The sequence below is a fragment of the Rhopalosiphum padi genome, chromosome 2 (genome assembly GCF_020882245.1).
Source record: "Rhopalosiphum padi isolate XX-2018 chromosome 2, ASM2088224v1, whole genome shotgun sequence".
NCBI classification, from domain to species: domain Eukaryota; kingdom Metazoa; phylum Arthropoda; class Insecta; order Hemiptera; family Aphididae; genus Rhopalosiphum; species Rhopalosiphum padi.
Genome location: NC_083598.1, coordinates 90,843,595 through 90,870,254, shown reverse-complemented (window position 1 = coordinate 90,870,254; position 26,660 = coordinate 90,843,595). Strand labels below are relative to the sequence as shown.

At 32.8% G+C, this 26,660-nt stretch overlaps 2 protein-coding genes across 3 annotated transcripts; both read left to right on the top strand.

The window, feature by feature from the left end:
• The first annotated feature begins 1,490 nt into the window (after positions 1 to 1,490).
• LOC132920982 (glucose dehydrogenase [FAD, quinone]) lies at positions 1,491 to 13,442 on the top strand. Of its 2 annotated transcripts, XM_060983759.1 has the most exons (7): positions 1,491 to 1,857; positions 1,892 to 1,939; positions 6,148 to 6,839; positions 8,431 to 8,763; positions 9,563 to 9,734; positions 11,101 to 11,627; positions 12,548 to 13,442. In XM_060983759.1, exons 3-7 carry the CDS (start codon positions 6,197 to 6,199, stop codon positions 12,787 to 12,789), a joined length of 1,917 nt encoding a protein of 638 aa, XP_060839742.1. In that variant the 5' UTR covers positions 1,491 to 1,857; positions 1,892 to 1,939; positions 6,148 to 6,196; the 3' UTR covers positions 12,790 to 13,442. The 2 variants fall into 2 exon arrangements, with proteins under 2 accessions (XP_060839742.1, XP_060839743.1); XM_060983760.1 differs by having other exon boundaries at positions 1,491 to 1,939.
• A 4,118-nt stretch (positions 13,443 to 17,560) lies between these two features.
• LOC132921704 (glucose dehydrogenase [FAD, quinone]) lies at positions 17,561 to 26,409 on the top strand. The gene is made up of 2 exons (XM_060984873.1): positions 17,561 to 18,322; positions 24,233 to 26,409. Exons 1-2 carry the CDS (start codon positions 18,185 to 18,187, stop codon positions 25,949 to 25,951), a joined length of 1,857 nt encoding a protein of 618 aa, XP_060840856.1. The 5' UTR covers positions 17,561 to 18,184; the 3' UTR covers positions 25,952 to 26,409.
• Positions 26,410 to 26,660: the final 251 nt, after the last annotated feature.

Sequence of the window (26,660 nt, the reverse complement as noted above, 5' to 3'; positions counted from 1 at the left end):
AGATTAGATGATAATTAAATAAAAAGTGACTAAAATCTTCAAAAAAACAATTAATTAGTGTTTAAAATGAAATAATAATTTTTATATACTGTTACAATAATTATTTAAATGAGTGAACTATTTAAATTTTCAACACAAATATTAATTTAATCATAACAAGTCAAATTTAATAAAATTATAAGTAAAAATATAAATTTTTTTTTTTTTATTAGAATTTCTTTAACTCATCATAATATATTGTATGCAAATAAACAAAAAAACTGCATATTAAATGTGATTTATTTGCTTAATTTTTTTAAAATATACTTATTTAATACGTACAAAACGCATTGGCCATTATGATTTAAAAACGATAACATTTTTACAAGTAGCATGTATATACATAAATAACACGTTGCTCAAAATATGTACCTAAACCGCAAATTATTTTGAGCATGTTTTGGCTAGTATAAGAAAAGAATATTTTCGTATAATTATAGGTCTAAAGCGTTTACATTTTTTTTAACGATTATTTTCTTCACAAATATTTCTTCACCGAGGTATTACAGCACACTTTGTGTAACCGAAATGTCCATACCCATTTTAGTGCTGCATAACACGAAATATTCAATATTCATGTGATTAAATGACTAAAAATCTCGTTCCTCAAATATCTTAACGCGCCCGCGGCAATTAATCCTCCTGCAGCAGCCCGCCCATAGAAGCTACGCCATCGGCCGCGTTATCAAACAACCGCACACACGTATCATGTGCCTAATTAATTTACAGACAATATATTATTATGTTTATAGTATTTCGATTTGCCGTCGATTCGCCGCGCTCAGTTAAAAAAGGCGCATTATAATAGTGTTTGTGCACTTCGTCGCAGTCGTCTGTTTACAATTGCAAACGGTCTCGTTGGATAACAACGCACAAGCGCAAATTAATAACACTATACGAGTATAATGACGTGCACAAGGACTGCATAGGTACCGCCGAGTCCATTGTCTGCGAAACACAATCATTCGCAACACATCAACACACAACAATATTATTATTATGATTTGAGAGTAATAGCGACGATTTATTAAGATGCATTATAAGTGCCTATATAACACGGCACATTCTATCTCGATTTTCGGTAATTACTGATATACATAATACCTAATATATAGTCACAGGAGACCAATTATTAAGGTTTATACTTTCGGTTTTTATTTCTTTCAATTCTGTAATATTATAATAATAACGTTAGGTATATATTCTGCCGATTAAATCCAAACACATATATTATGTAGTCGCGTAATAATAATAATAATAATAATAATAAATACATCATCGATGCGTAATGTGCGTACGCACCTATAACAATATTATGACGACGTGGTCGTTGGTCGCGCGCGGTGGTTACTTTCACTACTCGACCGGGCCGGGAGTGGGGAGGGGATCTACGGCGCTGCGACAGCCAAAGGGAAGAGGAAATGATCGCGGACGGACACCGCATCGCCTCGGCCGACCGATAAACGCACGTTCAAACGTCGGCGTGCGTCCACTGAAAAACGGTCAGCCGGTGTTCTTGGCGGCTCTTGTTCGGTGCCCCACGGATCTGTGTTCGGTCGCGTTGTTTTTGGTTTTTAAAATTTTTCAAATCAGTTTGCCGCGTTTTCGATCTCGGACGAGCACACACCACCGCGAGGTAATCTGTGTCGTCGGTTTTCAGCAGTTTTGCAAATTTTTTCCTCGTCCGGTTACTGCTCTGCAGCTGCAGTGCGTCTCACCGTCGTCGGTAAATAATACAAAATCGTCGCAATAATAATATAACAAACCGACCGACGTGACATTTACGAAGTGTACGACAATATAATACATATATACATACATATATATATATATATATATATATATATATATATATATTAGGTAGCTGTTCGCCACCACCGCAACAGGACGTCCGCAGCAGGTAAATCATCAGTATAACATATGTTATAATTTATTATATTATTATGTGTGTACATCTCAATTCACATACGATACACTCGCTTACACACACACACACACACACACACACACACACACACATATACATAAAATATAATATGTGAATCGTGAGTACATAAAGATATCGGACTACGTCTCTATTGTACACCGGTACGCCTATATGATTTTTATTTACGACCGATTGCACGTAGTTGTACGTGTATGTCGGCCCGTCTCTGAGAGATCTATCGATCGATTTATCTTACCCATCTCGTGCGTTTCGAATGCGACGATTTGATTCACCACGCCGGGATGGTCGTCGAGAAAATAATGTTATGTGGTGCGGACCACCGATACTGCCGCCACCACCACCACCACCACCTGCACTGGCACATACGCGTAGTAGGTATATAGCCGCCTATAGGCTATAATATTATAACATAATAATATTGTGATACTGTATATATAATAACTATATACCTTCCGGTCGTAGTGTTGCTATGATATACACTGTACGGGTTTAATGCAGCGTTATGGACGATATAAGATACATACCTATAATATTATAGGTGTATCGTATTGAAATGTAAGAACGAAAGTGGAATATTAACGACCGCAACCGGTTTACATGGTGCTGCACGTGTTCGTGCGATATCACAGTAATTTCAAAAACGCAGGTTTTGGCGTCATCGGAATTACTGACTTCCGGTTACCATCGCAGTTTTCTTCTTTTAGATAAGGTGTTTTCGATAGTTCTGCTAAAACGTGTACTAAAGTTGCGCAATCGCATTATTCTCGTGCATTGAACACACACTGTTTGCGAATACGCATTCAGTCGTCTCGCAATAACGACGAAAAATGTCATTTAGACACGTCATTTCATTTGATCCGGTAAAACAAGAATTATTATAAAATACATATTTTTCGTTTCGATAACTAATTATTATCATTGTTTAAAACAATATCGCGTGTACGCCACCGAGACAGCGCAACAAGACGGCCGCAAAAAAACATCGCGGTGTAGCAATAGCTACAGTTATGTCGTCAGTTTGTACATATGTATCTAAACGCTGTACCCGGTAAAGACAAAATACCAAGTTGTATAAGGCTTTCACCAATAATAATCGGGTTATCATTAAATATTTGCCGTTCGTACGTAACTCCAGTCGTGTGGTATTGTCACGTACGCCAATGTATTGACTTTAATGGAGCCAACCGTTTGAACTTGTGACCATGAAATGTACCTATATACAACATCACCGCAAGAACTTCATTTTACATTACTCATCGAGTTCAAAATTATTCGCTCTTATCGAACGTAAGACATGCAAGTTAAACTGTTTTCGCTTTTTCCGATATATGCACTCAATGTACACTCATTTCAGTACACGGTGTAATAATTTTACATTAGCAATTAATATAATAACAGTAAAAAAAAAAAAAATTAAATACTTATCTCTCTACTAAGACAGTGTCTGGTCCGTAATTATACTTTGTGATAATGACTACGATAAATTAATGAGATTATTATGTCACATTTTTTTAGTTAATTGAAAAGTGTTATGTATGCTTTGTGCTTTGGGGAAATGAGAGAGTGGCCTTGGCCTTACTTAAGGAGAGGGGATGTTTATGTCATGAAATGACACCATTTTGTGTCCACGCTCATTGCAAAATAGTGTAAAAATAAAATAGTCACGTGCGTGTGGTTAATTATTTTTTTCATTATTATTTAACAAATAATAACATTTTTAAAATGTTCTAAAAAATTATTCCAGTTATGCCTCTCGGACTTGTATTCATATGTACAATTAAAAATAATAGGTTCCAGCATTTACTTAATTGTTGTTGTGAAATAAATCTGAATGACACTGAGTCGTAGGTATAATTTATTACAAAAACTTTAATTTAAACAAAACATTTATTCGTTATTTTACACAAGCTTTCTAACGCATAAATGAAAATATAATAGTTTACGTAAAGTTAATATTGATAAAAAAAAAAAAAAAATTACTTAAATAAACATAACTACCTTTCTTGGGCTTAGAATGTATGATTACGCGTACCTAGGCATATATTATACAAACCATATTATAAATGACTGGTTATAGCTCATAATAATTACAAACTGATAGGTGGATACCTATGGTATTATGGTAAAAGGTTGTATATGTTACACCATTATTAAACACGTCAAACATAATGAAAACGCGATGATTTTCGTTGAATAAATACATCTGTCATTCATGAGCAGCGAGCTCGCACATAATATATTAATATAATATATATATTAACAAAAAAAAAAAAATATATAAAAATTCCATTTGATAGTGCGTCGCCGATTGATTTCATGACTGTCACTGTTCGTATCATTATATATATATCATATGTATAAGTTAAATATCAATTGTAAATTATTATCATTAAATTTTAGTAAATATTAATAAAAAATAAAACTGAAAGTATTGACCATGAACTCTAAATAAGCTACCACTTTAAGTAAATATTGTTGCACGAATCGTGTCATTCAGTAAATTTCTCTTTCACTATATTATAATGCATCTATATAAAAGTGTTGATAATTAATTACTTATCGTTTCAAAGCTTTTCAATAGCCAATTTGATTTGTCTCTGGGCGCAGTCATATCGTCCAATATTATGAAAATTCAATCATGCCCTGAATAGTTATAATCGTTATTAATAATATTCACTTGCCGAGAGCTATGCTTCCGATAGCAGGATAATCAAGAAATCCGAATAATCAACCTGTTATTTTTTTTTAACACAACCAAAACGTACTGTAAAAAACCAGACTCCACTTAAAATTATTCCGATCGCATCACGCACCGGAACTACACTATAGAATCTTCTTGTTGGATTCCTACATTCCAACACTTTTATTTTTTATTTTTATTATTTTTTTTTTTGATAATCTAGGCCCACATATCGTTACATCAATGATGTAGAAATATTTTCCTGTATAATATGTATATGTGTGTATACATGACGTGTAATAAAGAAAATACCACATTTGGGTACCACTGCCAAGTGAATTTTCAATCCTCATTCGTTCGTCGATCACTGTAGTTTACATACGTGTTACAACTAGACAAGGCTAAATATATCACGTGTTTTCAATAGTTCCAAGTTCTTACTGGTTCTTAGTTCTTTCTTAGTTTCTTACATAGTTTGTACATAAAGTTAATAAATAAATGTTTTAAATTTGATTGATGTGAAACGAATAATACAAATTTTAATATTAGCATTAATTTAATAAAAAGAATAGTGATATCAACGTAATAAATATCTTGTTTCAATAATTTTTACTTTCAAAAATATAATATAGAAATTAAATTAAATTATTCTTTATTTCTGTTTATTAACGTTATATAATTTTGCTTAAAAACATAATTCATTTATTACAATTAATAAACATTTCAAGATAATAAAAAGATAACAATGAAGTTTAACTCAAGCCCCATAAATTGTTCACTCTGCTTTCTGATCCGGAACATAATTTACACACTCTAAAGTTGAAATAAATATAAAGAGAAGATTTAGATTAAATCTCACTTTAGCTTATTACGTAATAAAAAAAAAAAAACATTTTCTGGGATCTCAAAACATTCCTATTTCTATGTAGGTATCGTATTTGAACATAAATAATGGATTTTAAAAACGTCTCCCAACTGAATTGTTAAATATAAATTAAAGACAATTAGCTTTATAAGTATTCCACTAAAATGTTCTATAGAAAGTAATTATACTTAAGTATATTTTAACTCATATTTTTCAAAATGTAATTATGTACGCGAAAATAAAATCAATAAATATTAACGTTGCATATTTTTAAAGTAATTATGACGAATTAAATATATTTAATATAATTAATTAACAGTTCATAGTTATGAAAACAATTACCCTTTTCGACGAGAAATTGGTTTTAACTGTTAACAATAAAGCTACTTTTACTTTCTACGTAATATCACAACGTATCAATCTACCACAGTAACATGACATTAAAATATAGAATAATTCGAAGTATTTACTGCGCACAAAGTATGAGTAGGTATACAATAATACTTACCTACTCTGTACTTTTTGCTATTTTCAAGTAATCTTCGATGTACTAGCAAGCTTATAGATAAACAATAATATTTCCAATTTTAAATTCATAAAATTTTCTGTTCGCAGGTTTACTTCTCATATTGGTTACGAATAGAATGTGACGTCTAGTCTCAAAATGGTGCACGCAGGCACAGTGCTCATAAGTGCCATAAAGTTCGCAACCAAAGTGGCCGGAGGTGGAAAGCTACTGTTTTTGCCTACGTTCTTGGCCGCTTTAGCCTACTACAATTATGACCTGTACGACCCGGAAAACCGTTTGGTGAACGAGAAAAACCTGAGATCTGAGTATGATTTCATAGTCGTGGGCGGAGGATCGGCGGGCGCTGTGGTCGCCAACCGTCTGTCCGCGAACCCGGAATGGAACGTACTACTGCTGGAGGCTGGCGGACACGAGTCCGAAATCACAGACGTGCCAGCCATATCGTTGTACTTACACGGCAGCAAGTATGACTGGAAGTATAAGACGCAGCCGGACAGTTCGGCGTGCCAGGCGATGAAGGGCAATCGGTGCTGTTGGACCCGAGGTAAGGTGATCGGCGGCTCCAGCGTGTTGAACACCATGTTGTACGTGCGGGGCAACAAGCGAGACTACGACAACTGGGAGAGGATGGGCAACCCCGGCTGGGGGTTCGAGGACGTGCTTCCGTACTTCAAAAAGTCGCAGGACCAACGGAATCCGTACTTGGCAAAAAACACCAGATACCACGCCACCGGGGGTTATCTGACCGTCCAAGACTCGCCGTGGAACACGCCTTTGGGTAAATCAAAATCTCATATTTGATATGCGTATAATATACGTTTTGGCATTACTCGCGATAACTATGTAAAAATATACCATTGTTACGTGTGTGTTGCGCGTTATGTTGAATCGTACACGTCAGTTACTCGGTGAAACAATGTTGGTCAGATAGGCAGGCAGATGAGTAGATGGCAATTTGATATTTACGTGAATGTTGAGAAATTCGAAAAGTGGGCGGTTCTTTTTTATTCGTGATATATTCCTCATCACGATGCTCGTCCTTGGATTAGATGCATCGCCTTATTAAACGAGACGATTTTATGGCCGAGTATAGTGTAAATATTATTATGTCACATTATTGTATCAGTATAATATTGGTTACATGGCCAATGACAGACCGAATATAGTGCAATGACACGCGTAAAGAATTAGTGATTAATTTTTGTATTGTGTTAACTATAATCAATTATTTAAACACGGCAATTAAAAAGAGTTGGTAATATCGAGCTTGTTTTATTTGTATTAAGAACAATAAAGTAATAATCCAACAATCCAACAATATGCTCAATGTAAAGCTATTATAGATCCTACAAACGAACTCTTTTTAAACAAAAAAGTAACTGTTATAAATTATAATTGATTAATATTATATTGAGAAACAAGTCATTTTATAGTAAATAATTAAACTTGGCGAGTTTACTTTTTTTCCACATTTAAAAATGGTTATTATTTCAACTTTATTTTTATCCAACTATGTTACCCTTAGTACATAAATAAATCACCTATAATATTTTCTACTTGAAATTGCTTTCATTTTCATTATAAATATCATTATCAAAATTTTATAGAATAGATAAAAAATATCTACTCATATATAAAAGAAATATATTTTTAAAATATACTATTAACATTTAACAATATTTTATTTTATGTCTATAAAATATAAGTTTGATGATGAAGATATTAAAATACATTAACTGGTATGGATACCGTCATATTGATATTTATGATAAAATCGTAAAATGTGATTATTTTTTGTTAAAATTTACATGCATATAAAAATCTAATAATTATTAAGAATATAATATTTTACACGAAATACAGTCATGTGTTCATATAAATAAAAAAAAAATAGAAAATAAAGATCGGAATTGAAATGTAATCGCCAGAAGTGATTTAATCAAATGACTTGCAGCTCAAACCCGTTTATTATTGTACCTAGTTGTTTGATACAATTATTATGTATCGAGTCCGTTTTGAACGCCGTTTCGTGGAGCCGCGAGACTATTATCAGCACTCCAAAAATGGCGTAAGTGACTTGCAGCTATAATATTGTCAAGACTTCTGCAGTATAATATTTCTGTTGCAATACAAACAAATTTTTACGAACTGAGGTGGTGGAAATGGAAGCTTCACAAATAAATAACTCAGTTTTCTATGTTGGCTTTGGTGGAAAAGCTTAAAGGTATTCGGATATTGCCAAATATCTATTAGCTTTCATAAAAAGTGTATATCAAATTGTTATCTATGCAGTTGAATAAGGTTGCCAATTATATATAATCGTCTTAATATCGCTGCAGTTTAACAATTGGTTCTTTATTTTTTTACAGGTATCGCTTTCTTGCAAGCTGGCGAAGAAATGGGTTACGAGATACGGGACACCAACAGCGACATTCAGACCGGTTACGGGTTGTACCAGTTCACGATGCGCCGGGGTTACCGATGCAGTTCATCGAAAGCGTTTCTGCAACCGGTGAGGCTGCGGAGGAATCTGCACGTGGCGTTGTGGTCACACGTGACAAAAGTACTCATCGACCCGGACAGCAAACGGGCTTATGGGGTGGAGTTTGAACGGGACGGCCGAAAGCGGGTTGCTCTGGCCAAACGAGAGGTCATATTGTCCGCTGGAGCTATCAACAGTCCTCAATTGCTCATGCTCTCGGGTGAGGAGAATTCGTGGTTATATCAGAACTATTATTATATCATCTGCCATTTTTTTTTAAACATAACGTTTTATTTTCCAAAATCTATTGCAATTTTAAGTGTAATCTTCAAGACGCTAAACAAATACCTAACTAACAACTTGGAGTTGGATAAAAAAAAGAAATTAAATATATCATAAAAATATTCGACTATTATGAAACAAATCGAGCCAAAAAACGTATTTTAATTGATTATCGACCATTACACATACTTTTACTTAAAATTTGTAACCGTAAAATAATTTTTTACTTATTTTTATATTAAGAATATTCGATAAAAAAAAAAAATACGGAATATCCTGTTTGCGATAATAATAATAATTATAATATACATTACTATTGATTTTATATTATAAATATATTATACAACGTTATAATAATACAATTATTATATTATGTTAAACGCGATTTATAAATATCATTTAAATTTGTACGAACATTTAACGTGTTTTTTTTTAATCGTATTCTGATTTGATTTTACACACATACTTGAAGTTGCGCAATTTTGCGTGTGCGTCTGCGAACGCTGTAAGATGCATATAATAATATTACACGATAATATGTGGTCGGTTTGTTTTCTGTGTCTACGTGAGGAGATACGCGCACGCAAGGGGATCCGCGTATAGACTTACCACGCGGTGAAAGCAATCGTTTTGTAATCCGGCTTCTGATGACGATTTGCTCGCAGACCGTATAGACCGTATAGGTACTATATACAATTAAAATGATTATGCCACTAGTATTTTTTTTTACATTCCAGGCGTCGGACCGGAAGAACACCTAAGAAGTATCAATATACCGGTAATCCATCATTCGCCGGGCGTCGGTGAAAACCTTATGGACCATGTGGCCGTTGGCGGTCTAGTCTTCCCCATTGACTATCCAGTTAGCTTGGTCATGAACCGTGTAGTTAACATACCGGCAGCATTGAGGTAAATTTCAAATATTTTTTGTACCTAACCGTTTGATTGTTAGACACTGCGGTTGAGCACGCGGTTCCACTAAACGCCTCGTTATACCATTTTTGAAAATGAATCTCATCACTTTGAAAAACAATTTTACAGCCCATACACTGCTATAGTGAAATGACTTTAATAATAGACACGTCTAATGATGATGCAAGTAATAATAATTATTATATTATATAAACGTATATATAAACGTTGTATGTAATATAAAAAGATAAGTACCTATCGAATATAAAACAAAAGTTATCGAAGTCGGGTAGGTGTTGGAATAATCATTCACTCGCATCACTGCCTTATAAATGATTCGTCATAGGTATATTATTAAGATTTTGGAACCAATATTGCAAAACTATTATAAACCAAAAACATTAAATTTTTTTTAAATCCAAAAACTGTTAAAGTTTAAATACAATCATAAAATATTTGAAATATTAAGACAAACTATATTTATAAAGCCCCAAATGTATCTATATATATTTGTATAAAAATGATTAAAAATAATTAAAAAACACATCAAGTTTCTTAGAGACTCCTATAGCAATCATGTTGCCTTCTCGATATTTCTATTTAATTTATTCACGAATTTCGTAATTTTCTAGAAAAAATGAATAATTATCATTTATCACCTGTTACCTGTAATAATATTTTAATTTTGAAATAGTCAAGCTTTACAGAGCTTTTTACGAACTCTTTCTAATACATTTTAATAGGTCCTAAAAGTAAAATTAAATTTATTGATTTTTCGTTGAATCCTTGAATCCAAAATCTAAATGTGTGTAGGTAGGTACTCATACACTAAAAACCTTTATGGCATAATATCACGACTGCTTTGATAAGTTATTACAGTTGAAGTTGCGTCGTATCGACAAATACTTATATAATTACAATGGTAATATTATAGATGGCACATGCGATACCTACAACAGACATTTCAGTCATCAATGAAAATCATTGAGATCTAAATAAATTACAATAACAGCGGTAAAACGCATACTATTGTAATAATGATATATATAACTATGTATCATTATAATACTACACGGCAATTGTAATACGGTTTTAAATAATTAGCTGTCTTCCGACACGTTTGAATAGGCGTTATTAATTATAATTAGACGGCGTTCTGTATCATATCTTACAATCAATAAACCTTAATTATTTTTTTAAGATAGTAATCATATAACAGTTTTGATCAACATCTCGTGATAATAATTCAACTAAATACCAAAAACCGATTTTTCTAATCCATAGAACCTACGTGCCGGGTTACGCGTACGTGTTGTTCTTGTTTATTAATATTTCATTAAGTCCATTGGTTGGGATGCCGCAGGTATGCCGTGCTGGGCGAAGGACCGCTGACGTCGTCCATCGGGCTGGAGACAGTGGCATTCATCACGACCAAATACGGTAACCAGTCGGACGACTGGCCTGACATCGAGTTCATGTTGACGTCCACGTCGACCAATTCGGACGGTGGCACGGCCGCCCGGAAGGCTCACTGTCTGCGCGACGATTTCTACAACGAGCTGTTGGGCGACCTCAACAACAAGGACGTGTTCGGCGTGTTCCCGATGCTGTTGAGGCCCAAGAGCAGGGGACGCATACTGCTCAGGAGCAACAACCCTCACCAGTACCCGCTGATGTACCACAACTATTTCTCGCACCCCGACGACCTGCGGGTGCTGCGGGAGGGCGTCAAGGCGGCGGTGGCGGTGGGTGAGACGACCGCCATGAAACGATTCGGCGCCCGATTCCACGCCAAGCCGGTGCCCGGTTGCAAGACCCTCGAGCTGTTCACCGACGAGTACTGGGAGTGCGTGATACGTCAGTACACCATGACCATATACCACATGTCGGGTGAGTAGTACTTACGACCCGTGGCGGTTACAGTTGTAGTTGGTTCCGATCGGCGCCGCGATATATACGCGTATACCACAAGCAATTGGGTGCGAGATTTTCAAACAATTCGCAACGAGTTTTCGAATATGAACGATATATATATATATAAATTATTATGTACTCCGGTACTCGTAATATCGTTTTATCCGTTACAGTTACATAACTACGATTATGTGACGAATAAGGTTTATAAAATAATATACGTTTAAAAAATATGTACCACACACATTGATTGCATTTGACGATCCTATGGATAAATGATTTAAAAATGAGTTTTATCAATTGTAAAATATATTTGAAAATCATAGAACTATATTATATTGATTTTTGATCCGTAATATCCTATTGTATTTATTAGCAAAGCTGATTAATTCATTTTGATTTACATTTATGAAATTTGAACTATATAAATATAATTCGTATTATATAATCAGTCAGTTAATTTCTTAAATGGTAGCACTTAAGGGTATTTTATAAGATTGTGAAAGTATTGAAGGAAAATATTCAATTTTACCGCAAATGAGTAGCCGGGTGATTTTTAAGCAAATATTTTATGATGGATCGCGTCAAGGCGATAATATAATACCAAATCAATACTAAACACGCATGCCATATAATATTCATTTATATATTTTTTGTTGTTGTTTAAATTGTGAAAAATCATAAATATTATGTGCGATAGTTATTTATATTTCAAGTAATTTACTGTCACTCTCAATGCAAGTTTGCGGTGCTCTAGTTTGGAACCTTTGGATTAATCTTAAAGTTTTTTTTTTCTAATACTGGATTCATAGAACTTATACTTTATTCGATAATAAATCTAATCGATTTAATATCATATTATATATTTGTGTTTCTAATCATTATGCGTTTTTCAGGCACATGTAAAATGGGACCGCCTACCGATCCTTTTGCCGTGGTCGATCCCAAGCTCAGAGTGTACGGGATTCAGGGTTTGAGAGTGATTGACGCCAGCATTATGCCTCAGATCACCAATGGTAACATCAACGCCCCGACAATAATGATTGGTGAGAAAGGTTCCGACATGATAATCAATTATTGGACTGGTATTGACGCGAAAAGAAGAAGACGAAGGAGTGCTAATATTACCATTAGTTAGAACCAAGTCAACTCTTTTGAATTTGTAGACTATTTAGGTTAAGTCCTAGGTCGTCTCAATACTTATGACAAGTTGTGTTGCTCAATTTTTATAAAAATGTATAGGTAGATAATTAATAAGATCAAACGACTATTATGGTTATACTATTTTTATAGATATCTTCTTCTTTACACCTTTAAAGTCACAATTATGGTTTAAACTTTTTTTAAAACATTTTGTAACTTAATGTTGAATTACTTGAAAAACTTATCAAAACTAATTGTATGTTATCATTCACTCTAGTCTAGTTATAAATATTAGTATTATTATCATTACTATTATATTTCTTATTAATTTAATATATTTCATAATAATTGTGAATCACTTTGATATCTTTGTTGTATAATTACGTATTGTATTAAAATGTATTAAATCATTTATACTCCTTTTTATTTGTATAATAATATGTTGTATGTATAACTAGTAATATTATTGTAATCTAACACTGTAAATCAAAATCTTATGAACATGACTTTTGAGTAAATCACATTATAAGACCATTATAATATGTACCTACTTATAACAAAAAATGTATTTATATAGTTATTTGAAATGTATTGGGTATTATGAATTATTTATAGTGAAATTAAAATTATACAATATTGTTATGTTAATTTGTTTACAAGTATACCTAGCTATTTAAAACAATATTTCAAAATGTTGTATTAATGTGTTAAACTAATTCATAATACACAATATCTTGTATGTCCATCATTATCTTTATGTTTAAATATTATATTTGACTGAGAGTTGAATACTGAAATATTGAAATGGAATATAATTTAATTTAGAAATTTTATTTTTAAACACAATATTTATTCCAAATTTAGTTTTTATATTTTATAATACATGAAATTTCTAACGAAAACACAACAACGTGGTATTATAGACCTTACCTTAAACCATTTTAGTATAATTTATAGGTATACATTTTATAAATGACAGATGACAGGTGATAGCTCATAATAATTAAAACTTTATGATGAATGCTGATTACCTATTATAGCATCTACATGTAACTAAAATAATTAAATTATCAGTTAAGTTATGGATATAAATAAAGCTAATATAACTATAATAAATAAATTCAACTATTTAATTAATATTTATTTAATACATTTTTATACGAATAAATATAAAAACTTCTATTTTTGTTTTCGTTAATATGAAAATTAACTTGTATGGGACCAACGCAGATGGTTTGTTTTTAAGGCGTTACAAATAGGCAATTTAAGTATACCTATCATTTCATACTATTTTTAACTTCAAACCGCCGTATGAAATTAACTCTTTAATTGCTATGGCAGAATATTACGAGTAACTTAAATGTTTATTTTAAACAAATCATTTTCAGACTAAAGTAGTATAGTATTGAACGCCATTCTAAAAATGGATTCAACATTTGATTTTAAATCTAAGTTAAATCCATGTATACTTTAAGATACATATGACACAATATTTATTCCAACTTATTATTTATGTTCGTTAGAGGTACAAAATTGATTTTACAATAAAATATGTGTGTATATTATCATATTATTATTGATATATACATGATGAGATGCCACTTTAAGTGTTAAGTGTAAAATTTCAAATATTCAAAATTACTTATGTATTTTACTCAAAATGTTTGAAAATCAAAATATTTTATTATATTCATTAACTTGGATAATAAAAAAAAATTACCACATATATACATGATAATAATATTTCGAAATTAATTATATAAATATAAATAATTGCTTCGTGGATCAGTGGTTTAGACGAATGTCGGTTATCAGTAGCAATATTTGACAATAATAATAGTGTGTAAGAAAAATGTAATTACAATAAAATAAATTTGTACTAGGTTATTTATATTTAGTTATTAATAATTATATTCATTTTCAAAATTTGATACTCTAATAACTTTGATAACTATAGCTTGTTTGTATATTATGTACTGATAGTAGTTCTAAGTCTATAAAATCGTTAAAGAAAAAGTTTTTTTTTCAAATTAATTTTGTTGGGATTAATTAGGTATTGTATATATCGAATTCAAATAGGTTATTATTTTGGAAATTAGTGTAAATTTAGCCTTCATGACTTAACTATTCAAATGTAATATGTCCATCTTTACTTTAAAAACATTAAGCGTCACATGTAACACGTTATTGTAGAGTTACTCACGAAACTGAATCAAGAATGTCCCGAGTGCGTCAAGTTGTTTTTATAGCCAAAGTGCTTCGGTGGTCTCATCAACAAATTATATTGTATAGTCTGAAGGCATCCTCAGTTCACAGTCAAAACTTTTAAACGATACAATCGACGATAACTATAATTAATCATAGTATAAATGTACAATTATTATATTGGTAATACGTATATTTTACGGTTGTGTCAATGGTGGGGAAACTCCATTCTATTTTATCTTTGATAATAATTAAGCAAAAACACGACTCATTTATTGTCAATAAGTGAGTAGTGAACTGATGCGTGAAATAGTGTCATAATAGACAAATAGTTAAACGTATTCTTAATTTCAAAATTTTCAAAAAATGTATAACAGAGTAGTTATGGACACTAAATGTATGAATATTTTAATGATGAGTACACTCACCTAAACTTAAAATATATAAAAATGGTTATACCTAATCAAAAATAATAATAACCAAATACTTTTGGCTGTAAGCTAGTTCACCTCCATGCACTTAGACTAACTAACTTGAACTGTGGCGCATTTAGCCACGTCAAAAATATGATTTTTTACGTACTCGGGTGATACTTTATTCCCAATGATCTCGGGACATTAAAATATAAGATTCGTTTGAGGTACTCTTGGGAAATTCCTATTGATCCAACGTACCTGATTGAAAACACCACCAACAATATTATATAATATATACAAAAACAATACATTTTTTACATATCAATGATTTTAAACATAAGCTTGCAATAACTGTGATGTAGCCGATGTAGGTAACTAATTAAATACAGATAAGTTGATATAAAAATGCTAAAGCTAAGAATACGCTAATAAATAATAATATTTGCACTGGATCATTTACACATAAATCATTATCTACATTTAGGTACACATTCGATATCCATAAATGGCAGAAATCATCTATATTTTGAACAAATCGATACGTTTAACATATTTTGCAGGATGACCTTAACCGTTAGTTATTGGTTTGGTTCAATAATTTGTTTTTGAAGTTTATTAGCGATAAACGTTAAATTAAGTTATGTTCGACAAACGGTTATAGATAAAACGTTATAAATTAAATGGTTCACTGAATATTTTACTAGAAAAACGTTAAAAACTATAAGTTCTTGAATTATATACCTAATAAATGCTATAAAGTTATTCGTTCTTGGACATTTAATCAGAAGAACGTTTTAAAGTTATACATTCTCATTGTTGAATTGCTTTGTGAACGTTTGTAAGACAGAGACAACACATACGGATGTGGCGTCCTCTTAAGTTTTATGTTCTTTAGACGTTTTGAATATTATATTTTTATACCTTATCGGTTTATCGCTATCATGAAATTATTTTATTTTTATTTTCGCTATATTGGAATTTTAAAAATCAATATATTTTATAATAGAGAAATAAAAATTAATGATGTTATTTACTGTAATATTTGATATTAATGTACTTATTATTCTTAATAATTTAAAATCCAAAACGGTTAGAAGTTAGGTAGTTTTGATTTGTAACGTTATTTTTCAAGTTCAAAGAACGGTTTAGTTTGTGATGTTCTCTGTGTTTAAGTTTGAAGAACACATTAGTTAATAACTTCTTCGTGTAATTGTTCAAATAACTTAACATGTTATAAGGTCTCAATTCCTAACGAACTTATTACGTTATAACGTTTTTCGTGAAAAAGTTTACTAAACTTAATAATTTATAATGTTAGTTCATATGATGGACCTATAAACTTAATGAAACAATTGGTTTCGTTCCACTATAATTTTGTTTGTGAACAACATAATAATGTTCATTAAACATTTTTTTACGGAACCGTTCGGTAAGACGGTAACCCTGATATTTTGAAAGTGTATCTTAGCATGGACGACTTGGTGTAGATTAAGTCAAGTGCAAGGATGTTTTGGTGAATAATTTTTTGAATATGTATAGGCTATTTTAAAAAAAATATTCACAATTTTAGGTTAAGTTAGGTTAAACACAATAATACCTACACTTATTGCCCACTATATTTGCTGTATACTTAAAACTAATTTTGTTTTTTCGTAAACGCAATTCGTTAAAAATATAGTTATGACTGTTATGAGTAGTTATATGCCATATACATCGTGTATACACTCTTAATCGCTCATAAACACCAATATTAAACAATAATTAGTACGTATTTTTCGTCTAAGACGCGTAAATTTTAATAAGCACGTAGGTAGTCGACAAATTTGCGAGAGGAGATTGCGATTACGTGCACAGTTTTCAAGGACCGTTATAAAGTGAAACGAAAAGTGTATTAAACTTGTATGTATGCGTGTATATATAATAATATTATACGTAGGTATATTACAGGTATACATACACACGAAACCCGAACCCGCCGGGTCGTGACCACTTTCACGTAGGTATACGCGTATATTTATTTACTCGCGTCGGAAGTGAAGTATAAAAAAAAAAAAAAAAAAAATTTGAACGCACAAATCTTACGGTAATACGCGACGGGAACGTTAATATCGTACGCGGCGGCGGCGGCGGCGGCGGCGGCGGTGGCGGTCTACGTTCAATTCCGCGCGTATAATATAATATAATGTGTAATTTATATATATATAAAAATAAATATCACACCATTATAGAAATGCATTCCCGGTGGTGGGACTCGGGGCCCGGCGAAACTGCCGCAGTCGTCTAGTCTCGTCTCGGAAGAACTCTCACTCGTCCTCGAGCGCGTCGCGTCCCCATATAGTCGTCGCGCTATTATTATTATCATTATTAGTATAGTAGTAGTATTATTATCGTTATTATTTTATTATTTTTAGTTGGCGTTTACGGTTTTAGAAAGCAATAGTCGTAGTTGTCGTGATGGTGGACTCCGGGCACCCGGACGAGTGCAGGTACGGTTATCGGCTTTCGTACCTATCGTGGACCGGAAAATCGTCGTAAAAACATGAAGACCGCCCGGGTCGGTCAGCGTGCCCCGAACGGATATTGCCCACGACAAGACGGAACGACCGCGACCCCCGGCACCGTTCCGATAACTCGGGAGTTTAATACTAAATTCTATACGAAACCGATACTAGTGTCTATCGTTGTTCGGCGCGTAGATCACGTCGGTGCCGAAGATCAATCGGAAGTCCTAAATACATTTAAGGAAAAATAACGAAAGCAGCAGCAGCAATGGCGTCGTTGATATCCGGTGCCATCAACAGCGCCGCTTGGACTGGGGCTGGAATGATACCCGTGTTCGTCGTCGGACTGGCGTACCTCCGGTATTCGATGTACGACCCCGAGTCGCGGGTGATAGACGTTCAGGAGGTAAATATTATGATAGTTAATTTATAAACAAACGTCCTGACCCCGTGAATTGACGATTTGAGCATTCGAAGACGCGAAGTTAATAATATTTCGTATTCTCTAGCTAGAACTGTGGGTGTTGGCGGAAACATCTGCACGGGATTCTCTGCGATTAATATTGCACCCTTTTCTAACCTTATCACTATAAGGATGTGTTTCCGTGTTGGGCACAGGAACTGCATTGTCCCTTTGATTGTAGCTCGTATACTTCTTGACCCACGCGTTCGATTTACTAGAAAATTCGGCGTTTATTTATTTTCACTCGACCGCTGATAAATTATGCATAGTATTATGGTTTATAAATGGTCCGATCGACTCATCTGTCACTTTAAATTTCACTGTCCTTTTTTACTTTGGAGTAATTTGTCATAATGATCTGTGTTTATTCTTTATTATTGTCACCGTCTAGTTATCACAATAATATGCTAATTTGTGTAAACCAAAGACCAGCAGGTGGATACTTCTACGTCCAAAAATTAAATAATTGTTGTTCTCGTTGATAGACGATTTGAGGGCACCTCATTCAGATAATGTACGATAACACGTTGAAATATTGACTACAATAGATTATACCTATAGTATCGTTGTTGTTACTCGTTGTTTTCTCATACCTAGTTTTTCAGATTACAATATATTTTTTTCTATTCTTATATTATTACACACAAAAATAATAAATTTTTTTTTCAAGAGTCTTTATTTTGGTATATGGGAATGAGGTTGACGTTACTATTATTGTTATCATCATCTTTTTTATGATCGCTTAATAACATATTATACGGATAACAATATAACTGTATCAGATTCCTTTCACTGCCGTTAACCCTTTCAATTTACAGGTAGGATTACTTGTTTAATACATTGGATAGCGATAGTATTTAATGTTTACCGATATTAATAACTGTATATGATTAGTCATCATAATACGTTCACAAACTTTTCATATACTATATTATAGTATCAACCCATTGTTTATAAATGCCCGCCTAAAAGTATAATCCTGAAAAACATATTATGTCATTGTTATCATAACCATTCTAAAATTATTCAAGAGACTTAATGTTTTCAGAAAATTTTATTTTTGTTCGTATATTAACAATTTTTTAATTTATTAATTTTAATAAATCCCATAATCAATCGTCTAGAAATCATATTTTAGTTTTTGTTCCGTAATACACACGAAAGTTGTTATTATTACATAATTATTTGCTTTATTATGTATTTATATATGGGTACTAAAGTTAATATAGCCAAGATTATTTAATATTTTCCATTTTAATAGAAACCGCCAACCGGTTACCCATCATAACTTTATGATACTTCAATAAAAATCTTGGTTATATAAGAGGATTTATTTTTATTTCAAAAAGTATACGAAAGATAATAAACCGTGAATAGTGATAAAGAAAACAATATACCATAAGACGAAAAAAATATGATTTTTTTTACGAGAATTATTTCAATCATTTAAAATGTTGACAGTTACAAGCTACTTTTGTTTATTGTTATGATCTACAATATTGTTTAGCTTGTTAACATTGGACTTACATGATAATATTAATATATTTTAATATAATATTGATAGCCAACAGGTGAACAAGGTCGCTGATGATACTTAAAGCTTATAAAAATAAAACACTCCGATGTTAATTTTAGTCATTAAATTTAGTTATGTGCCATAATACTTTTGAAACTTTATTCCTACTAATATTATCAAAATATTAAAATAATATAATAATGAATTAATGAATATGAAAACATCTTATGTTTTGCATTTTCAAAATATTTTTCGGTACCTATTTGAACATTATTGCACCATAATACATTTGAATACTTATTGTAGACGTATATTATTACTATCTATAAATATTGGTTATATTGATATATTTGTTATATGAAATCGACCTAAATCATACATTGGTTTTTTTTTTATTTGTTTATTTTATTTTTTGTAAGTCAACGTTTTCTAATAAAAATAAATCCTCACGTATTAAACCAATAATAATTATAATCTCGATTATCAATTGGAAAAATTCATTTCAATAATAAAAAAAAAAATACAAAACATCACGTATGTATAATAATAAGATATACCACTATGAAATCAGATTTACAATCATTTAGCGTTAAAAATCGATTTATATTAAATATATAATATTACCGAAGTTAAAATAAAAATTATTCTGTAATTAAATCTAGTCTTACAAGAATATGATACTTTTTTTTACCTAATAAAATTATTTGTGAACGTTCTCTATGATATAATATGAAATTTACGCATTTATAAATACAAATATTTACCCACTAAATAAATGAAGACAGACACTTAATACAATTAAAATAACTTAAATAAGTTAAGTCTTATCAACGTTGATCTATAAGTTAATAATTAAAAATCAATATATGTATTTAAATTTGACTAACAAATAAGTATAATAATACATAATAAATATCACTTTTTTAAGTTATTTAGTCTTTGTGCTCTTAGGTAAATAAATTGAGGTAATCAGCTTATCATTAATTTAGGTTTAGAGGTTTTTCACTGATTTAGATGTGAGGATTTTTTTCGGTTTTATTTGTTCTGCCGTGGAAATTTTAAATTGATTTTTTATTTATGATTAATGATTATAGGTAAGGTAATTCTGTATTGTTGTGAAGATATTTATTACGTATAAACTAAGGGAATTATATTTTACTTTTATTATTATTATTTATTTCATACTAGTTTTAAGCGATTTAATCGTACAAGAAATTACACAATTGTTTCCATATTTAATAATCATTAAATCAAATAATTTAATTGTTTATTTTTATTAAAATCATTGAAAGTTAAAACTTTAAGAGTGATTAGACAAACAAAATAATGAATTAATCAGTATAGAAATATTATTGTAGCTCATATCTATGTATAAATATGATTTTAACTGCCGTATTATTTTTTCAATTAACTAGAAAAAAAATCAGTCGTTAGAATGAGCTCTTAAATTAGTTAAGTTAAAAGGTTAATAATTAGAAAATTAATAAACTAGTTATTTTAAAAATGAAATTAATTTACTTTTTAACTTAGCTTTAATATTTTAACCAGTAACTATTTAATTACACAACACAATATATTATTAACCTTAACATTGTTATAATTTATAATATAATAATTATAGATAAAAGATATCGACCATATTCTAGTCATTGTTGTTGGTATTCCATTCAAGAAATCGTTGATTAATATAATATGATGTTTGTAAAAATGTACAAATCACTTTCATTTTCATTCAAACAGTTCATTTTCCAAATATTTAATTAACAATACGATTTAAGTTGATTAGGTAGTTTTAAAAATCAAAAAAAAAAATCAATGATACGAGTAAAATAAAATTGTTCAATTTAAATATTTAAAAAAATAATAAAACATGTTTAATATGGAAAAACTAAAACCATTTACTGTTTGAAATTTAAGTGTAAAACCATAATATTATATTGATTTTATTTGTATTTATTCTGTACAAATTTAAAATAAACACATCAAATAGAATCGAAATGTGGTTAAATCACCATTATTCATTGTAGTAACTACATTATAAAACTATACACTATAATATCAAGTTGTATAATATGATAGGAATTGAATTGATATAACATTCAGGCAATAAAATACTGGTTATTGAGCTAAACACGTACTTGATGATGTATGTAAATCTTTTCACGACTATGTTAGGTTTAATAAATTATGTTTATATTACCTACATAGTATATTGTAGTTCTCTACATAAAGCATATTATGGCGCATAGGTAATAACTAATAATACCGACATACTGTAACTAAAATATTGTTTACTTTCACAGAAAGATCAGTTTATAATTTATAGTCTATTCGAATAGCTGTGTATAAGCTCGTAAAATACGATTATATGTGATGAGCGATACCTCAGTGAAGACTATACCTTAATGCGTTAAATAAAACAATTTCACATGCTGGTAATTCATATGTTAAATTAGGATTAATAATGCAATTAGATTCTTAGTTGAAAAAAAAAGTAAATAGTGAAATTAAAAATGTGGGAAAATTATTTTTACTTAACGAGCTCAAGTATTTTCATGTTAATTGTTATTAAAAATACAGTTTAGTATTATTGTACTCGTAGGCATAAAATTTGAGAACATTGTATTCTAGATTTTAAATAAAGAACACATAATTCCATATTATATTTATTTGGACAGCCGTTATATACCCAAACTCTTTATATGTTTATATTATTTAAATTTTAATCTTTTTCTTTGATTTAAATACGATTTCAATTTCAATATTTATAATGTTATATTTTTTAATCAGCTTACTAAAACTTAGACTATTATATTATTAAGTTTTTATCATTCCAATTTATTTAAACAAGTTATTTTATCCGTGAACCTCATTTATATGTTAGAACATTTACATATAAATTAAATAACAGCTAGCTAGTATTATGATATTAATAGTAAATAACTTGTATGATAACACACGGCTCTTTGAATAATAATGCTCCATTGGCAGATGTTATTGAAAATTCCATTCTGTATTATGTATTATAAATTATAATCATACATATAATAATATTGTGATACTGTTACGAGAAATGTTGTATTGGCAAACAAGTAATATGACATTATAAATTCATTAATTTTAGTATCTATTTAGAAAGTTTTTAACTTAAATAAAAGTAAAAATGGTTTAAGGAATTTAGCAATATAAAATGAAATTTCAATATTTAAATTTATAATTATTACCAGAAATCTAAAAATAATATTTTGTAAATAATTGAATAAATGCGTTCAAAAATCAATATGAACTATATGCGTTATCATTATTTACTGTAAATAGGTATACATAGAATTTATAATATTATACTCTAACCATATGGCATTAAAAAAAAAAAAAACATGTTACGCAATTGTTGTTTGAACGTCTTTTATATTATTTCCAAATATACCTATACTTTCTTTGTAATTTGATTTTAGTTGTTTTTAATGTATGGTGTATTTCGATTGTACCAAGTGACTCTTCAAGTTTCAGATGCCCTTGTCTGTCAAACTTAAACTCTCTACGAACAGATTGCTATTGCATCTGTGTTGTGTATACAGAAATAGAATTCGCCCCCCGGTGGTATAGGTTAATAGTTAACGTTTTAAACGGACGAGTGTAAAATCTAGGACGTACAGTTTGTTATTATCCGGTTATTCGATCATTGTTCCGGTTACATTGATATTTAACTAAACGATTGTCGATACAATTATCGACTGTACAACATAACAATTGGTAAAAAAACGTAAGCCATAGCAGGTATCTAGTACATAAATTATTACGATATAATCAACACACCATGCATACAGCAGAGGCATCTTTTTGTAAATTCTCTACCTCTCACTAATTAATACGAATTTATACTTATACATGTTTTATTTAGAAATCACGTTTTATTTTTTGTTGGTTTTTATTTCGTTTTTTTTTCTTTGTTCCTTGCCATTTCATCTATTAAAAATGGCACGTCGTTATACATCGATACCCTATCCGCTGTTGTACCACCACCACAACTCACACAGCGCTATTTCTAAATAAGGGAGGTTTTTTTGCCGGAACCTGTATATTAATATAATATAATATATATTATCATAATTATTCACAATCCATACAAATATGTAAATCATCAAAAATGTTAGTTATACGTACGTTTTTCATTTCACGAGATTAGTAGTTGTCCGGTTCGGCGTCGATTTTGATTTTTCTAGTCGACTTTTGATAGGGGTTCGAAAAATTGTACTAGACGAATGACGAAAACATATCGATATGAACGGGCGCGAGAACTTAAAATATTAAACTCATGTACGATTATGCCGTTTCAGGTGCTGGACGAATACGATTTCATAGTGGTGGGCGCTGGCTCGGCCGGGGCCGTCGTGGCCAACAGGCTGTCGGAGATGCAAAACTGGACGGTGTTGGTGTTGGAGGCCGGCGGGGACGAGACGGAGATATCGGACGTGCCGTCGTTCGTCGGCTACCTGCAGCTGTCCGACATGGACTGGCAGTACAAGACGGCACCGCCGTCCAGCGACAACCCGTACTGCTTGGCCATGGTGCACGACCGGTGCAACTGGCCCCGCGGCAAAGTGCTGGGCGGCTCGAGCGTCCTGAACGCGATGGTGTACGTGCGCGGCAACCGACGGGACTACGACCAGTGGGCCGCGGCCGGCAATCCCGGGTGGTCGTACGCGGACGTCCTGCCGTACTTCCTCAAGTCCGAGGACAACCGGAACCCGTACCTGGCCCGGACCAAGTACCACAGGCGCGGCGGTTACCTGACCGTGTCGGAGGCGCCGTGGCGGACGCCGCTGGCAACCGCGTTCGTGTCGGCCGGCGAGGAGTTGGGTTACGTGAACCGCGACATCAACGGACAGTACCAGAACGGGTTTATGCTCACGCAGACCACCACCCGCCGGGGCAGCCGGTGCAGTACCGCCAAAGCGTTCCTCCGGCCGATCCGACTGCGGCCCAACATTCACGTGTCGCTCCGCAGTCAGGTGACCCGCGTGCATTTCTCCGGCAGCGGCGGCGGCGCCGGCAAGCTCCGGGCCACCGGCGTCACGTACCTGCGGGACGGCAAGCGGCGCACGGTGACCGCCCGGAAGGAAGTGATCCTGTCGGCAGGAGCCATCGGGTCACCGCAGCTGCTCATGGTGTCCGGCGTGGGGCCGGCCGATCACCTCACCGAACTGGGCGTCAAGCCGCTCGTCGACCTGAAAGTGGGACACAACCTGCAGGACCACGTGGGCTTGGGCGGGTTGACGTTTCTCATCGACGACCCGATCACGTTCAAAAAGTCCAGGTTCACCACCGCGTCCGTCGCGCTCGACTACATAATGAACGAGCGGGGCCCGCTGACGTCCAGCGGAGTCGAGGGCCTGGCGTTCGTCAACACCAAGTACGCGGAACCGTCGGGCGAGTTCCCGGACATACAGTTTCATTTCGCGCCTAGTTCCGTCAACTCGGACGGCGATCAGATCCGGAAGATCACCGGGCTCCGGGACGCCGTGTACAACACGGTGTACAAGCCGCTGGTGAACGCCGAGACTTGGACGCTGTTGCCGCTGCTGCTGCGCCCCAAGAGCTCCGGATGGGTGCGGCTCAAGACCAAAAACCCGCTGGCGCATCCGATCATCGAGCCCAACTATTTCGCGCACCGGGACGACGTCCGGGTGCTGGTGGACGGCATCCGGATCGCGTTCAACGTGTCCAACACGGCGGCGTTCCGCAAGTACAACTCCAGGCCGCTGCTGACGCCCATGCCGGGCTGCAAGAAGTTCGAGCTGTTCAGCGACGATTACTGGGAATGCGCTCTCCGGCACTTCACGTTCACCATTTACCATCCGGCGGGCACGTGCAAGATGGGCCCGGACACGGATCCCGACGCGGTGGTCGACCACCGGTTGCGCGTGCGCGGCGTCGACGGGCTCCGAGTGATCGACGCTTCGATCATGCCGAACATCGTCAGCGGCAACCCCAACGCGCCGGTCATCATGATCGGCGAGAAAGGTGCGGACATGATCAAAGAAGACTGGTTGTAGTAGTCGTCCGACGCAAATGCCGTGGCGGTGACCGTCTTCCGTTGCGTGTTTTCTTCGGCTTTTCCGATTTCGGAATGTGATTTCGATGTTTTTTATTATTAGTATTATTATTGTTGTTATTGTTTTTGTTGTTGTTTTTGTTATTGATGTTGCTCAATCGTTTTTATTATTATTTATAATTTGTATTAAATATTTGGACTATCCATCTGAATGATTTAAATGTATTATGTTTATATTATTCTCTATGCAAATACATATTATACAATACATGTACATAATTATATCAAATAACTCGTGTTTAGAGAAAAATGTCGTTACGTCAGAAGATTCAAACCGACAAATTACTTCACTAAAGTTTTTTTGTCACGTTCTATTAAACAAAAGTGCATTATTATTATTTTATGTAAAATGCATTACGAATAATATTTTGAAGGTGATTTATGTACGGAAACCTTAAAGGGAAAAAAATATTTCCATTGAATAATTAAATCTCTTTCAAATGTATTTATTAATTATTTGATAATTAAAATGTAATAAGATGAATTTCAAACTTCAACAGTGAGATAATAATATATAATATATTTATTATAAAATGTGAATTGTAGTAGAAAACCGATTTTATTTTCTCTTTAGATTACTATGAAATGTATATATAATAAGTATAATATAATATGTAACTATCTGATTAATTTTAAAGTTATAACTAATA